Source organism: Hirundo rustica, chromosome 6 (genome assembly GCF_015227805.2).
Source record: "Hirundo rustica isolate bHirRus1 chromosome 6, bHirRus1.pri.v3, whole genome shotgun sequence".
Taxonomy (NCBI): Eukaryota; Metazoa; Chordata; class Aves; order Passeriformes; family Hirundinidae; genus Hirundo; species Hirundo rustica.
In genome coordinates this window covers 15,518,591-15,535,213 of record NC_053455.1, presented here as the reverse complement: position 1 = coordinate 15,535,213, position 16,623 = coordinate 15,518,591, and the positions used below count along the sequence as shown (strand labels likewise).

Below are 16,623 nucleotides of genomic sequence, written 5' to 3'. Positions count from 1 at the left end.
AAATGAGGGTGAAGCTCTGTTCACTCTATCCTGCTGTGTAGTTTTCCCTGAGGATAAAGTATGAGAAATGAGATCTTTAAGGCATTGGAAAGTGTAGTAATATTTCTGGAAAAATAAAATGTCAGGACAAGTCCTGGGAAGTGTTAGAGTTATGAAACACTTTCACAGTTGAACATTTTATCACTGAGTTTCTAAATTATATTGTTCAGCAAGTGAAAATAAAATGGTTTAATCTTTTCAGATTAATTACTCTTTGAATTCTGTTTGGAGAACCAGTATTTTTTTAGAGCCCAATGATCTTTCCATTCATTTCCTCTTATCTCCTTCTTTATTTTATTGAAAAATCTCACAACATGTTACAAAGATGAAAAGAAATATGGCTGAATAATACAGTCATCCTTATGAAAAGTGTGTCTTTATGATATAATTACATGGAAAATTTTATCCTGGCTGTAATATTATGTAAGAATATAAGATTATTTCTCAGTTTATGTCCATGAAGCTAAGATTACTTTCTGTGTACATTTTTGAAGTACTTGTGGAATTTTTTTTTGCTTTATTTCTGATTCTAATTATTTCAGAATTCATTGTTTTCTTTTTTATTTGCAAATCTTGGCCCAGCAAAAGCTTGGGTAAAGAATTTCCATTTCTAAGGAGGGTTTTTAAGTAAAAAATCCCAGTGAAAACTTTCTGGAACAAAAGATATTGTATAACATAAAGTTCATTATTATAAGACGAATAAAGGAAAGTTATTCTTAATAGAAATGGATCTGAAAATTCCTGCCCCCTGCATAGTTTTAATTTTCACCTGTCATAGAAATGACAACCATCTCCCATGCTTTGCAAAACAGCCAAAAAAATCATAATCACCCACCAAGACAAGTGCTATATACTTTAAAATTATTTTTTAAAATTACAGACACTGCAGTTTTTCTTGTGAAGAACCGAAGAGAGATATACCAGAAAGGAGTCTTTGGTCAGAATAGCATATCACATTAAGAATATGGGTAAATTAGAATATTGAAATAACACAATTTATTTAAAAGTTATTTGTAGTAATACAAGTTTTTAAAGTTATTTAAGAGAAATACATATTCATGCTAATAGGAGAAGTCTTCATTCTGTGTTTAATCATTATTTGTACAATTTTTAATATTTCCTACCCTTGCCATTTTGTACATTTTCCACTGGCAAAGACTGATATCTGTTAATATTTATGGAGGAAAGATTGATACCCATACCAGATGAGAATTTGGTGGCAGTAGGATTTGATGAATGTGGAAGAATAATAATGTTCAATTTGGTGGAAGTGCACTGGGATGGGAAATGTGGTGCTCCACTAAAGCTGAGAGAGTTGAGTGTACAGAGTATGTGTTTCTGTACTGTTGGACCTGAGGCAGCAGAGGAACAATGTCCTCAGAAATGCATGCCTGTCTCCTGCAATTTCACTGTTTGTATTTGGGCAGAAATGGAGAAGTGATCTCTGGAAAAAAAAATCTGCTGTGTTCTGCACCCCGTTTTTTTGATTTACAGAGTTTACACAGTGTTCTCCAGTGTCTTATAACAATGTCTCTTGTGCCCATAGGACAACCTTCCCCAGAGAATGATAATACAATAAAAGACCTGCTGCCAGAGGATGCTGGGATTGACCACCAGACTGTCCACCAGCTCATTACAGTGCTCATGAAGTTCATGGCAAAGGATGAGAGCAGCGCAGAGTCGGATATCAGCAGCGCTAAAGCTTTCAACACCGTCAAGCGCCACCTGTATGTCCTGCTTGGCTACGATCAGCAGGAAGGATGCTTCATGATTGCACCCCAGAAAATGCGTGTTTCGACCTGCTTTAATGCCTTTATTGCTGGAATAGCACAAGTAGGTGAAGGCACTAACTAGTTTTTTGCTGCTATTTGTTATTGCCTGTTGTTGAAATAATGGTAGCACAGCCTTCTGTATAGCAAGATATTGGCTGAATGCGGTAATCCTACTTAAAACTTCAACATCTTTTCAGCTTGTGAAAAAATTTCGTTTCACTGGTGGTCTAAAGCTGCTGCATCATTGGCAAAGAGATTGTAGTTTTGTGTGCATGGAGGCATGCAAATACTACCACTGTGTGAAAACCTAGACTGCTTCTAACCTCTGCCTTCTTTCACTAGCCTTTGAATGCCCTACTTTCCTCATGAGTATTTCCTCCTTTCTTCTTCAGGAAGACCTGGGATCTATGTGTTCTTGTTTTGTTTCCCTGTGTGAATGGTCTGTGAACTCTTCAGCATTCTTCACTTTGTAGGCAGCTCGTTTTTCTTTCTTACAGTGCGCCAGGACTTTCTGTTCTCCCTAGGGAAATAGCACTCTCCCTTTTCCTAGGGTGTGCTATTGCCAACAGGAACTTTTGACTGTATTGCTATGATAAATGACCAAGCACATCCCTTGCCTTGAGCCTTCATTCTCCATCTTGTAAGGAGGACCATAATTTTCTACCTCACAAGGTTCTTCTAAGGCTCAGTTAGTTCCCACTGATAGAGTAGTGGGTCATACTGTGCCAAAGAATGTTATGCACTTGCAGAGTATTGCTATTTGCAGTGGGGCATCATCATCACTTCAATGCTTTTTCCTTATCACAGTCTCTCATAAGGGATTACCTTAGGGGAGGAAGAGGGCTGTGATTTCAGATGGCCATTGTAACCTTCAAACTTTGCTCGAAGCTATCCTTGTCTCTTCTGGATCTGCAATTCTTACCAAGATTTTCTGGTTCATGCATTGGTGATTTTTCAAAGTTAAATGTGATGTTGACAGTTGATAAACTTTCACAGCTGGGGAGATATCAGGGATCCGTATTTCAGGAGGCAAGTATAGATGGTGTTGATACAAACTGGGTAGCTGCAAATGCATCGGGTTCCATTGTCCCAGAGCACTATGGCTCTGTGTTAATCATCCTGCAGTTGTGCACTTTTAAATTAAAGAATGTAAAAGGAGATTCAGACTTGTTGCCCTTGTATTGAGAGTCTGGAAGTGGCAGTTCAGATCACAGGGCAGCATCTTCCATATTTGTGTTTTCCAAGTTTGGAAGCCCAGATTTCAGTGATTATAATTGGCCTGATTTTCAGAATACTCCTTACTGCAACTGTAAATATTAGCCCCTGCCTTTCTCTTCCACCTTTAAAATGTCTTGTGAGAGCCAAATTCATAATTTGTTTTTAAAAGCTTTATAACTGAATCCTGTTTCCTCTGATGTCAAAAGGAGTTTGAGAGCTTCAATAGGCCAGGGTTTTTCCTCTGTGCAGGAGACTTTAATTTGTATTTTAGGAGAATTCTTTTCTTAGCTAAAGATTCTTTCTAATCATTCATTTAGCTTAGGACTGCTTTGTGTTTGGAATCACCTTTCTTGCAAGAGAAATGCCACTTGCAATCCGAAGATGTGTTTACAGAGTGAAAATGGAGCACTGACCTCTTAAGAGATCTATTTCTTTCCCAAGCCATAAATACTTGCTTTACCCCGTCAGCTGCATAAAGTTTGGGATTAGGTTAGCCTTCTGGTTCGTTGATTTTGATTCCAAGCGTGGTTCGAGCGGACAGTTCGATTTAAAACCACCCTCAGTTGTCTCAGTATTTTTCACCGTAAACTCGCCGTGCTCTGGACTCCCAGGGCCCGGCTTTCTCTGCACTGGCGGTGTGTGCCCGCGCGGTGGCGCCCTTGCGCAGCGCCTCGTCCCGGCGCGGGCTTCGCTCCGCCTCTCCCGCCGCCTTCGTTCCTTCGTTCCTTCGTTCCTTCGTTCCTTCGTTCCTTTTTTCCTTCATTCCTTTTTTCCTTCATTCCTTTTTTCCTTCATTCCTTCGTTCTTTATTCCTTCATTCCTTTATTCCTTCATTCCTTCGTTCCTTTATACCTACATTCCTTTATTCCTTTGTTCCTTCATTATTTCGTTCCTTCATTCCTTTGTTCCTTCATTCCTTCTTTCCTTTATTCCTTCATTCCTTTGTTCCTTTATTCCTTCGTTCCTTCGTTATTTTGTTCCTTCATTCCTTCTTTCCTTCATTCCTTATTTTCCTGCCACAGCTTTGCGTTACGGGATGTGCTCGGTCAGGCAGCGCTCTGTCTGCTTTGTGTGGATGAGCTTTTCCTAACCGTGCTGTGTAACTGTCCCTTCCTGAGGGAATGTGGCATTACAGGGTAGGACCAAATTTGGGGATTATAAATCATATATTCCACTGGATCACCCTACATGGATAGATGTGGGATTCATCTGTTTAGCTGTACACATGTAACACAAGCATTTGAGACAGCTGCACATCAAAATGGAGAGTTTTACAGGGAAAAACGTCTAGTCAGCTTGTTCAGGAGAGAACTTGAGACCACCAGTTTATTGTTTGTAAATTAGCGTCATCTGCTTCTTCTAATAAAACCAAAACAAGTATAGGCTGTCTGTTTAGATGTAGAGAGCTGCTGATAAAATTCAGTAAGTCCGCTGAAGCTGCAGGGACATGTCAGATCTTGGGGGTTTGCTGGACTTGCCTTGCCCTGCTGTTACACGCTCCCAGGTGCCAACCAGCATAGGGCAGCATCAGGCACAAGGGCTGTGTGGAGCCTTGTTATGATCTAGTTTAACCGTGATTTTAAAAACAGCTCATGTTGGAAGACTGATAGGGAGATTATAAAAAATGCCATTGCTGTTTCAAGCGAAAACACATTGTGCCCAAGGAGTGGGGATATATGGGTTTTCTGCACTTTTGAATCACTCCTAGGATTCAAACCACTGGCCCCAAAGAGCATGATGCTCTCCAAAGGTCATGGTGGAGGTAAGACATGTGACTAACAGTAATCAGAGCAGCCTGTCTGCAGCAACACCACTACTTAGGATTGATGAGCATTTTATTTAGAGCAAGATATTTTTAATTTGCTTTATTCTTGGATCCTTTAGGATTTATGTGCTTAAACTTCCTAACATAGTACACACTCTTACCTTTGGTAGAGAGTGGGAACCTAGTGTTCATTACCTGGTTCCAGAACCTGGGGCTTAAAAAACCTTAAGGCCTAATGTCACAAGCCTATTGAGAAAAAAAATGAAAACTGCCAGTACAATGCTAAAATGTTAACATGAAGCCCCCAAATAAGCAAACTGCTCAGCTCCCCAAAACTCACAAGTGCATCCTGTTAAACATGGGATACGCATGATATGGTTTCCTGTACTGAAGCACGATCAACTTGTGCTATAATACAAGGCTATTTCAGCATAATATATTTTATGAACTTGCCAGTCTATCCTAAAATGTAAACTGTGCTGGATGAAAGGCTTTCAGAACATATTTTCTCTGTTTCATTCTGCCGAACTGGCTAAAATGAGAAGGTGGCAGCTTGCAGAAAGCTTTTAAATGCTAGTGAGATTTCCTTAAAACCACTGATTTCTTTTCACTTAGCTAATACCTCAACTGTATTAATGATTTTGTTTTTTAACATCAGTGGATTTGGTTTTGGTGAGGTAACTCCTGTGTTCTTTTCAGGTGATGGACTATAACATCAACCTGGGAAAACACCTTCTTCCCTTGGTGGTGCAGGTGTTGAAATATTGCAGTTGTCCTCAGCTAAGGCATTACTTTCAGCAGCCTCCTCGCTGCTCCCTCTGGTCCCTCAAACCTCACATTCGGCAGATGTGGTTAAAGGCTTTGCTTGTTATCCTCTATAAGGTGAGTGGTCTTAACAAGAGGAATTCCACAGAAAAATTTACACTTCAATTTGTAATTTGTTACAGGGAACTCCTAAATGAATGGCAGGTGAATGGAACTGTAAACGACAATTTTCTTTGATATACTTACTCACTGCATTTAATTTAAGTGTCTGAAATAGTTAGGATTTAGTCTATGCTATGCTTTGCTGTGTTTCTGCAATCTTTATTGTCTTCCAAGTGTTTACTTGAGAAAGGAAAATATGGATAATAAAACAGGAAAATAATGTGTGAAATTCCAGTGAGGACTATTTTGAATAACTCGGAATTAGTTTTAAAAAAACAATAGTGATTTTAAATGGGGGAGTGTGTCAGTTTAGCAGTTTGTATTCTTCAGCTGAGTGATGCTTTTTAGGAAATACTGTTAAAATGTAATGCTTTTATGCACTGAAATGGAGATGTGAATACTTTTGATATGCTTAACAAATTTCTAGCAGGTCTGTATGGCAGACAAGGAAGTGCAGACACTAAATGTTACTATTATGGACATTTAATATTTTGTTAAAATAATTCTGTGTACAAAGCTGGCAACAGTCCTGCTTCTCATGATATGTTTGGAAATGTATAATCAAAGGGCATCCAGCTGACAATATTAATGTAATTTTTCTGTTTTACTGCCTAAATGTTTGTCCAAGGAGAAGAGATTGTTTTTAAGCTGAAGTTTTTCTCTTTTGCTGACCAGTACCCCTACAGAGACTGTGAAATCAGCAAGATTGTACTTCACCTAATCCACATCACAGTCAATACCCTCAACGCTCAGTATCACAGCTGCAAGCCACATGCAACTGCTGGTCCTTTGTATAGTGACAACAGTAACATAAGCCGATACAGTGAAAAGGAGAAAGGTACTTTTAACACTCTAATTTGTATAAGAATCATTGATTTAATTCATTAAGTCTTGCAGATGTTGTAGAAATGGGTAAATACAGTCTGAACTTTAGAACATAATTCTTGGAGTTGAGTCTGAAATGTGACTTACCTGACCAGGATAGCCAAATATAGTGAGAGACGTTCTCAGCTGCTCCCTACGCTGAGCATAGCACAGTGGCCTCACATCTCTCAGGGGAGTGTATCTTAGACTTAATGATTCAGTCTGCGTGTCTGCAGAGTCCTTGGCCTTTTCTATGGCAGTGCTAGCTGATCCTGCAAACACACAAAGTGTGCAACCGGCCTGACTCCGCATTCTGACTTAACTTTGTAATAACATGAAATAGTAGCAAATATTGTTACTGAAAAGAGAAGACTGTGAATTCAGTCTATAGTTTGCTTTTCTCTTTAAAGGAGCTGAAGTTGACAAGGTTAATGCAAACATGTAGGTGGGTGTCTAAAAGCAGAAGAATGGTTCAATACTTTGTGTCTGTGAGCTCTATATGTGCCTGCTAGGTGTAGCAGAGGTACTGTGATCAGGTGAACTGGTGTAAGCTTGGGCTTCAAATGCCATGGTGTCCCTGAGTGTAGTTCCTTAGGTTTGTGAAGTTAGTTACATAAGTTAGTTACATAATAAGTGTTAATGATTAACAGGTTCTTTTGGTATTCTGTCATCTTCTTTCAGCTATTTTGCCTTTTAGCTGCTTATTTGCTGTTTACATCTTCCTTCTCAAATAGTCTTGGTAGTATGCAGCAAACTCCTCTGAAGAAAAATCCAAGAAACTCTGGTTTTCATGTCAGTATCTTTTCCTCTTTTGCTGCTTGTTGCTTGTGAAAAGATGACCAGCAAAACAAGAGCACAACATTTTGTTTACCTGAACACCCTATTACTCTGCTCCAGCAAATTAAAGCAATCTTAATGTTGATTTAAACTATATATTGCATAACCTCACTCAGCTGGACATTTTATATTGTTGTGGAGGGTTAAGACACAACTGTGGCCTTACTATGAATCTGTCTTTGTTTTGAGGCAAGTTAATGACTGAATCCATAATGACTAACTAATGCATTTATAAAGTGCACTAACTTTCTGGATTGATTCTGAGACATTTTAAGGACAAACTGAGGTACCCAAGTACCCAGCTTGTCCAGTACTGGTTCCGTGGGTGGCCTTGTGTCTCAATTCAGCATTGTTTCCTTATGTTTACAGTAAGGAGAATAACATTTACTTGCTTCCCAAAGCTATTGTGAAGGGCTTGGAGCTGCACAGAGGTAAAGGACTGTAAACGGGCAACTTTTACTCTGTAGATACTGACTTAACCACAGGGCTTGTTCTCCTCCTTTGGGGAAGGGCTGCAGAAAAGGGAAGATGTAGAAAGTTTTCTTTCACCTGCCAAAAACAGCCAGTGTAATTCCATAGGTACTTAGAAAGTTGAAGGCTTTCCCACTTTTTCTAAAGAGACTTGTTTAATCACTGGGCAGGTAGTGTGTATGTGTGTTGCTGTCATCATCAGAGGTGGTGTTTAGATAGTGAACAGATGAGGATTTTGTTGTCAGGCAGCCAAAAAATCCTATGCTAAAGATGGATCTCCCCACTGTTGAACTTTTTTCCTAATTTTTCTGCCAAACTTTGTTGTGGGGATCATGAGTGTTGTGGGGATCAAGTGTACAGAGTGCTGTAGAACTGATGCTAAATATTGTGGCAAGAAGCATTTATTGCTAAGGGGAAGAAGAAGTTACACATAGGACATGACATAAAAAGTGATCTTCTAACTTATTAAAGAGAGTTCCTGTAGAAATTCTTACCATCAACTTTGATTAATCTTTCTGGATTCATCATTTCAATTAGGTATATTGTCCCTGATGCCTTTAGGTGGCAGTTTCATAGCTTCACATGTACTAGCAGCTTCTCAGCAATTTCATAGCAGAAGATATTTATGTCTCTTTTAAATCTTCAGTTTTTGTCCATTCTAGCTCTTTGACTTACTTGCCCCTTCCCTCCCAGACACCAAATGCATTTCCTCTCCATATTTTCTTGCTAGAATAAACAAGGCAAACTTTGTTTTTCTTTTGAGTGCTCTGTTTTCTTTATTGTCCCAGTAGTATTTCTTACTTCTTTGGAGATGAATCACTGGATGTAGAATTACAGAATGATTCCATGAGATAGATACGGATTTTTTTTTTTCCTTTCTTTAATAGACATTTCATAAAGATGATATGGCATTTTTTGACGGACAAATAGATTTGGATCTTTTTCTTTGCCATTTTCATCTGGCTGGTCTCAAATCAAAGCACAATGTTTTACTATTACTACTTAGATCAATAATTTCATAATTCAAACTTTTAGGTCTTATTCTATTAATATTATAATTATCAGGTTCCCGAGATGATACATTTCTTTTTTTTTCACTGTCTTATTTTACTGGTTTATTATTGCCTTGCAGTTCTTTCACTATTTTCCATCCACTTCAATTTACCATTTCTCAGTGAGCACTACAGAATTTGTTTACTCAAGTCATTGTCCTGATCTAGTCTATTTCTTCCGTCTAAAGAATCTCTATTATTATCACTAGAGAAGATCAAATTAGAATGGTAAAAGCTTTGCTATGCTTTTGTTGCACTGTAACCCATTTTTCATTTGTCTCTGACCTTAATTCAAGATGTAACAAGGATGACAGAGTTAAACCTGGGATAAAAATTTCCTTGCAAACTTCATTTTTCAATTCAAGTTTAGTTGACACTAGCTGAGGTTTTGTTGGACAGCTTTTCATTCAAGAAATTGCAGTTTCTTAAGAGTAATAACATTTTTTCTTTCTCCAGCAGAGGAAGACAGTGTTTTTGATGAATCTGATATCCATGATACACCAACTGGACCTTGCAATAAAGAGTCTCAAACCTTCTTTGCAAGACTGAAAAGAATTGGTGGCAGCAAAATGGTGAAATATCAACCAGTTGAGATGAATGCTCAGAGAAGTATGAATTGTTTTGTTAGTATAAACTCATGCAGAAATACAATTTCCTACTCTTAGTTTCAAGCTACCATCTTTCTTCGTAGAGTTTGTTGCACTGCCTAATTTTAGTATAACTAATCTGCCTGACTCTGAAGAACACTCATTTCCCTGAATGAGTTATCTTTCAGGAATATCGAAGTAGGCACTCCAGAGTAAAAATACCTAAAATCAGCAGTTGTTTTCTGAAACACAATTAAGAGGATTTTTTTGAATTTTCTTCAATCATTGGGCTGAAGACTTTTTACTTAAATTATTTTTTCCCAATAATTGATTTTGTTGATAAGGTGGGACTATACACTAAGCAACTTTGTTGCTGCTGCAATTATTATGGTTTTCCATTGGCAAAAATGGGGTTTTCAAAATGTAGGAACTATTTTAATTTCAAATCTATGTGTATGGAATCAATAGTCTAAAAAAAAGTTGAAGAGATTTTCAGTACCACCCACCTATCTGTGTTTTGGTTTTTTTTTTCCTTTTAGGTGCTTGCAGAGGGAGGGGAAGTGATTCTGGCTAGAGTGAACGCTTAAACTTCTATCACTGTTTTTTCTGCACAGTGATTCGTATGTGGAGTATTTTGAAATATGGGGATATTAATGATTAGGAATATCCTGTTTTATGTGAAAATATGTAGTATTTTCACCATGATAATAACAATGGTGATAACGTTTGGAAATGTTCTCACTGAGTGTGTGCACAGTGGCAGTGCCAGCAGGTGTAGCTGTGCTCACTGCCCTCCTCCCCAGGATGAGGAGGGAGGACTGAGTGCTGTGATAGCTGCTGGACTCTGCTGGGTTCTAGGATCATCAGGGAAAAATTCTCTGATCTCAGGTTTGTGCTGCAATATCCTCACTGCCAATACTGCCCTTGCTTCTTGAATCAGAAGCATCCATTTTAAGCCCTTTCTGCTGCAGTAAATAAGAGGTGTACTACATGCAGCCATCCCAAGTATCTGTGGAAATTACATGCCTATGCCATCTCCTTTCAATGCACAAAGTTAAACAGTCTATCATCAAGGTACATCTGTCCAGGATGAATAGACTTTGGACAGCATTTAGGTAAACTCTGCTATCCAAATTGCAGGGTTTTGCTATTATTTGTTGTAAAAATCCATATAATTTAGTTCTGAGGTTAAAACAAAATGTAGGCAATGTTGACTAATACTGGGTTTGTATTTAAAATGTCAGTCATGTTGAATTGTGATATAAAGATGAAGGTATCTGCCAAAAGTCTCCAACTGAGGTAGTATTAGCTTTTTCTGTTTTGATCAGGTGAAATAGAGCTGGCTGAATATAGAGAGACGGGGGCCTTACAAGACAGTATTCTACGCTGTGTGAGAGAAGAAAGCATTCAGAAAAAAAAACTGCGCTCTCTGAAACAAAAATCTCTTGATATAGGGAATGCAGACTCCCTGCTGTTCTCGTTAGACGAACATCGCAGGAAGTCCTGCATAGACCGGTGTGACTTAGAAAAGCCTCCTGTCCCCGCTGCCTACGCCACACACAGGCACAGCGATCTCGGACGGTCTCGGCAGAATTCTTCTACTAAAGCTGAAAACATAGACATGCAAGAAAGCCTTCCTCATACAGAGAGTTTCCAGGAAGCAAAAAGACCTGTCATACCCGAGGTTAGGCTAAATTGCATGGAAACCTATGAAGTGAAAGTGGACTCCCCGGTTAAAACTGCTGGTCCCAAGGAAGATTTAGATCTGATAGATTTGTCTTCCGATTCAACATCGGGTCCTGAAAAACATTCAGTGCTCTCCACTTCAGACAGTGACTCTTTAGTCTTTGAACCACTTCCTCCCCTTAGAATAGTGGAGAGTGATGAAGAAGAAGAAACAACAAACCCGCTGAATGATGAGGTCTCTGGCAAAACTGCTGTTTCATCTCCTTCAACTCCTATCAATGTGTCTGCACTCAGCCTCAGCACAACTCCGCTGGTACAGTTCAGCATTGAAGATTGCTCCAAAGACTTTAGTTCTAAGGATACGAGCAACAGTGCTTCAGCAGGAATAGAGGAGGTCATTTCCACTTCTCCCAAAGATCAGAAGGACTCTTCAGAGTTAGTTAAACCAGAAGAATTTCACGACATGTCCTCTGGAAACTCACTGACACTGAAACAGAAAAGGGACCTGCTGCAGAAATCGTCTGCCCTTCCAGAAATGTCCCTTGATGATAACTCTGAGCTCAGTGTGGAGGAAATTAAACCTAGTGGAACAATTCCAAGTCCAAATGTAAAGACAGTCCTTATTAAAGTCCCTGAAGATTCTGAAAAGCAAACAGAAAGTGATAAACTTGATACCAATACAGAGTCTGACACTGAACAAAACACAGAGCAGAAACAAGAAGGGGAGACTGAGGAGTCAGAATTTAAGATTCAGATTGTTCCTCGCCAGAGGAAACAGAGGAAGATTGCTGTGAGTGCTATTCAGAGAGAATACCTGGACATTTCTTTTAACATCCTTGACAAGCTGGGAGAGCAGAAGGAGGCAGGTGAGCTCACTCACCCGATCAAAAGGCTTATTTTTGCATGAAGGTTTTAGTAACAGACCTGTGTAAGGGAATGTGTATATTTATAGTGAGACGTGGGTATTTATAGCATCTGATGTGCTGGCTGAGTGCTTTCAGGTGCTTGTTTCTCACAAGGAATGTGCTAACCATTCAGGTATAATGATTGTGTAAAGGGCCCATTTGAAAAGGAAATGGAGTTCTGTGACAAAAATACTCATTCTGATATCCAAGTTCGGGAATGAAACCCCCTGTCCTCTTTATGCTGGGAGTCAGAAAAATGGTCATGCTTCTGTGCCTTTTATCCTGCTAATCTAGTCCATGCTACCCTGATTCTCTTTTGGGGTAATGATTTTTGGCCCTTATTTCTTTTGCCAGGTTAAGGCAGTTGAAAGCAGAATGCATCACAAAGTGTAGGACTGAGCAGGCTGTGGACTTCAGGAGTAAGAGCACTTGGGATTAACCATAGTTTTCATTTAGACATAGACATACGTATATCTTTTGTTTTTGTACACTAAAACATGTTTTTAGCCTTCTTTGTACTGGTTATCCACAAAGTTTTCATGGCCTGTGTTTGTTAAAGATTTAAAATACAAAGAGGGGCAATCCTCTGTGTACCCTAAGGTTTTTTTTTTTTTCTTTTTTCTTTTTTTTTTTTTTTTTTTTTTCTTTTTTTTCTTTTCTTTTCAGGTGATTTCAATGCAAAGTTTTGTTACTAAGTTTTTTCAGGTGGAGAGAAAGTGAGTTTTAGCTTTTCCTCAGATTCCAGTTGGCTCTATCAAACCATTTGAAAAACTGTATGCTGCTGCCTTCTTAATTTCTTGGCTGTTTTTTTTTTTTCCTTAGGATTTTTCAGTTATTAGAATTTTACCAGGGTTTTTAACATATTAACCAAAAAGGACAGAATCTGTCAGGCCTCAGTTCTTTGCTGTCATTAAAGTGAGGGGGAATATTTATGAATTCTTGACCTTGCTTTTTTTCTTAGTTACTTCAGAGGGAGCCACAGTATAAATTCTTCTTAGGATATTCCACTTTTACAAGGTGAAATTGTTCCATGTAATCATAGTTACACTGTTCCCTTTATGTTTCAGGCCTGTCGTCCCATTTATGGTTCTAATAAGCTGAAGGACTACTGGAGCTTTATAAAAATTAAAGAGAGCTGAGTGCTTTTGAACCTTTCATATAGGGACGCGTGGTCTTGAAAGAATTGTTCAATTAGACTCAGTGCTTTTTTGACCATTAACAAGGGCCAGTTTCCATGCAGTAATGAACACTCTTACCCTTGAAACTGCTTGGAAGGGCTGTCCCAGTTCTGAAACACCATGTGGAACCTGTATAATGCAGAACTTTAAATTTTGAATCTTCAGGATCAAATGCTAAATCAGCAGTCTCTTGTTTGAAAACTGATGACACATTGGAGTTAAGGATTTTAAAAGATGCTAAGCTGTCACTTAAATTAGCTTTACATCAGTGGTCTCTCTCTTATTTCCACGTTGGTGGTTCCAATAATCACTTGAGTGGGATCAATATCAAACTCTATGTGCGTTTATTAGTTGTGAGTTCTAAAGACTACAGGCAGAATTCTCCTTTGAAAAGTGATTTTAAGAAATAGATCCCTGTTCCCCTATAAAAATTCTTATGACAAACACACTGAATCCTTTTAAAACTACTGGGAATGCCAGATGGTGAATGGAGGACTGAAATGATGTGTAAACGGCATCTAGGGAGAAGGAAGATAAAAAACTTTGTTGATTTTAAATGCTGAGAGTTTAAGCACGATTTTCACATGCAGATCCTGCTGCCAAAGGACTTTCAACGCTGGAAATGCCAAGAGAGTCATCATCTGCACCAACCCTTGAAGCAGGTGTTCCAGAGACAAGTAGTCACTCTTCCATATCAAGTAAGTTTACCTCTGGTCTGAGGATTAAAATCAAAGTTACTGTATTTGTGCATCAGATGCACATCATGTATGGTAAATTCTTTCCTCTGAGTTCCCTTGATTCTTCAAAGTACAGCTGTTTTGGATATCATTAGAACTGTTAAATCTCTGATGGTCAGCAGAGTTTTAAGAGTTAGTAGATAAAAATTTTCTCTTGGGACATGGCAAGTTTGAAAAATGTGGTTTTCTTGAATTAAAGCAGGTAGCAGCTAAGAGCAGTAATTCACCAAAGCTGAATGTTTATTTTCCCCTGTGAGAAAGCATTGTCAACTGTCAGTGCATAGAAGCAGAAGCTGAGAGTCCACAGGGCTGTTACTATGGCCTTTGGTAGATTTTTTGCTATACCTTAGGAAATAAAGTCTCTTGTTATTTTGTAAAATGCCTTGAATGCCACTTCCTCAGCTGCTCGCTGAAATGTGGTAGCTCTTTAGCTGGGACTCCCATAACCATTTCAATTGAAAGGGAACTATGTTGTTTGAAGTAGACATGACACATGGCTTAACAGAGCACAGGAAGACAAGATGTTAAGGTGGAGGTACCTTAGAACACTTAACGAAATTCAGCATGGTGTGTCCATCTAGGTAACACATCTGAAGGCCAGAGGGGGAGAACTGTGGCTAGTAAAAAAGGGAAGGGAAATGACTTTGATACCAGTGAACTTCTCGGTCAGCTCAACTGTCTTGCTGAACTTCAATTTCAGATTACTATAGCAGCGTTAAATTTTAGTTTCTGAAATTTGTCATCACTGATTTGATTGGAAGGCATGTCTGGCTTATTAAAGGAAGAATGTTATTTTAGACATGCTAGTTCAGTACCTCCCCAGTTTTCCCACAGGCATCTCAGGTCGTGTACATCTCGTAGAGTACATTTGTTGGCCACCTAATGATACAGATGTCACTAAAGCAGCTGAAGAGGTGCCAGTTAAGACCGATCTCTCTTGCTTTTAGCCTAGTGCTAGTGGTTCCTGGAAATTCCAACATATGAAACTGAGAATAGTACCTATATGATGCTGAGCCTGCACTCCTATGTAAATATTTCTTTACTCTTTCTGGAAACTTGCCTCAGTTTCCAGCGGCGGAAAGGGATATTAATTCTTCCATTGTGTCTCCTGTACATTTAGACTGAAATGGTTTTAATCTTCTACTGTGTATCTTTACAGTGCTTTGCATAGTAGGCCCAGATCAGGAGTGTGAACACGAGGCACTTCTGTTAACACAAATAGGTAATATTACCTGTACAGCCAGTGCCTGGCCACACAAAGAATACATCATTGACTGCAATGGGAAGATTTTGCCTTTGGGCTTCTCTTTTGGAGTAGAGAATTCTACAGGAACGGAAGGACTGACCAGATCAGTAGATAACAAATGGAAAATGTTGCCAGCCACTGTATGAAGGTTACTGATCTTTTAATGGGCTTGTTAGGTTTCTTGTAGAAAACCTGATAGAGGAAAACCTCCTCCCTGTCATGGTCTAACTCCAGCCACCATCCAAGCCACAGGCAGCCACTTGCTCACACTCCCACCAGCAGGATAGGGGAGAGAATGGGTAGGGTAAAGCCTGGAAAACTCATGGCTTGGGATAAAGACAGTTTAATAGGGTAAGCAAAACCCATGCATGCAAACAGAGCAAAACAAGGAATTAATTCCCTGCTTCCCATGGACAGGTAGGTGTTCTGCCATCTCCAGGAGAGCAGAGCCCCATCACATGTAATGTTGACTTGGGAAGATGAAATTGATCACTCCAAATGTGTCTCCCCTTCCTCCTTCCTTAGCACACTTTATATACTGAGCATGATGCCATATGGTCTGGAATAGCCCTTTGGTCAGTTTGGGTCACTTATCCTGGCTGCATCTCTTCCCAACCCTCCATGCATCCCCAGTCTCCTCACCAGTGTGACAGCAGAGAAAGCAGAAAAGGCCTTGGCTCTGTGTAAGCCCTGCTCAGCAATAACAAAAACATCTCTTTATTATCAACACTGTGCTCAGCACAAATCCAAACACAGCCCTGTACCAGCCATGGTGTTGAAAATTAACTCTACCTCAGCTGAAGCCAGCACAACTCCGCTTACCACTAGTCAGTCACAGGCATCAAAAGTCACATGCTGGTCCACAGAAGTCATCCTGAATCCAACACTCTTCAAAGGCTGGTAACTCTGATATTTTTGGAGTTTTAGATTTTTTTGGTAGCTCTCTGGTGGTTTGGATTTTGTTGTTTTTTTGGTTTTTTTTTTTACCCTTATCATTATTTGAAATCATTCCTGTCATTGAGAAATCAAGTAAATAATCCTGGAAATCCAAACCTGATTAACAAAAGCCTGATTATGTGATATATTCACTAAGGTTTTTAATTACAATTGCAAAAAGCTGCTAAGAAAATTCAAAGAGATCATTTTCTCTATTTTGAGTCATCTGTACTCCAGGCAGTCTTGTCAGTTCTAACATTAATTGCTGTTCTTTTATCAGGAAATTCTATGCTTGATAAAATTATATAGCATCTATTTAAGATCATTGCCCTGGAAACGATGGAAATTTTATTTTTCTCTTGATTTGCTGTGAAAGGCAGCTGCAATATAACTTTTAAAAGTG

General features: G+C 39.0%; 1 protein-coding gene across 10 annotated transcripts in view; it reads left to right on the top strand.

Annotated features, from left to right (window-relative positions):
• The window catches only part of UNC79 (unc-79 homolog, NALCN channel complex subunit), a 115,648-nt gene that overhangs the window by 55,904 nt on the left and 43,121 nt on the right, over nt 1-16,623 (top strand). For 8 of the 10 annotated variants that reach the window (XM_040067869.2, XM_040067866.2, XM_040067864.2 and 5 more), the window contains 6 exons: nt 1,586-1,872; nt 5,494-5,676; nt 6,397-6,559; nt 9,402-9,554; nt 10,861-12,084; nt 13,892-13,999. In XM_040067869.2, coding sequence (XP_039923803.1) covers nt 1,586-1,872; nt 5,494-5,676; nt 6,397-6,559; nt 9,402-9,554; nt 10,861-12,084; nt 13,892-13,999 — 2,118 coding nt within the window. The remainder of the gene's footprint in view (nt 1-1,585; nt 1,873-5,493; nt 5,677-6,396; nt 6,560-9,401; nt 9,555-10,860; nt 12,085-13,891; nt 14,000-16,623) is intronic. The other 2 variants (XM_040067862.2, XM_040067865.2) reach the window with 2 other exon arrangements.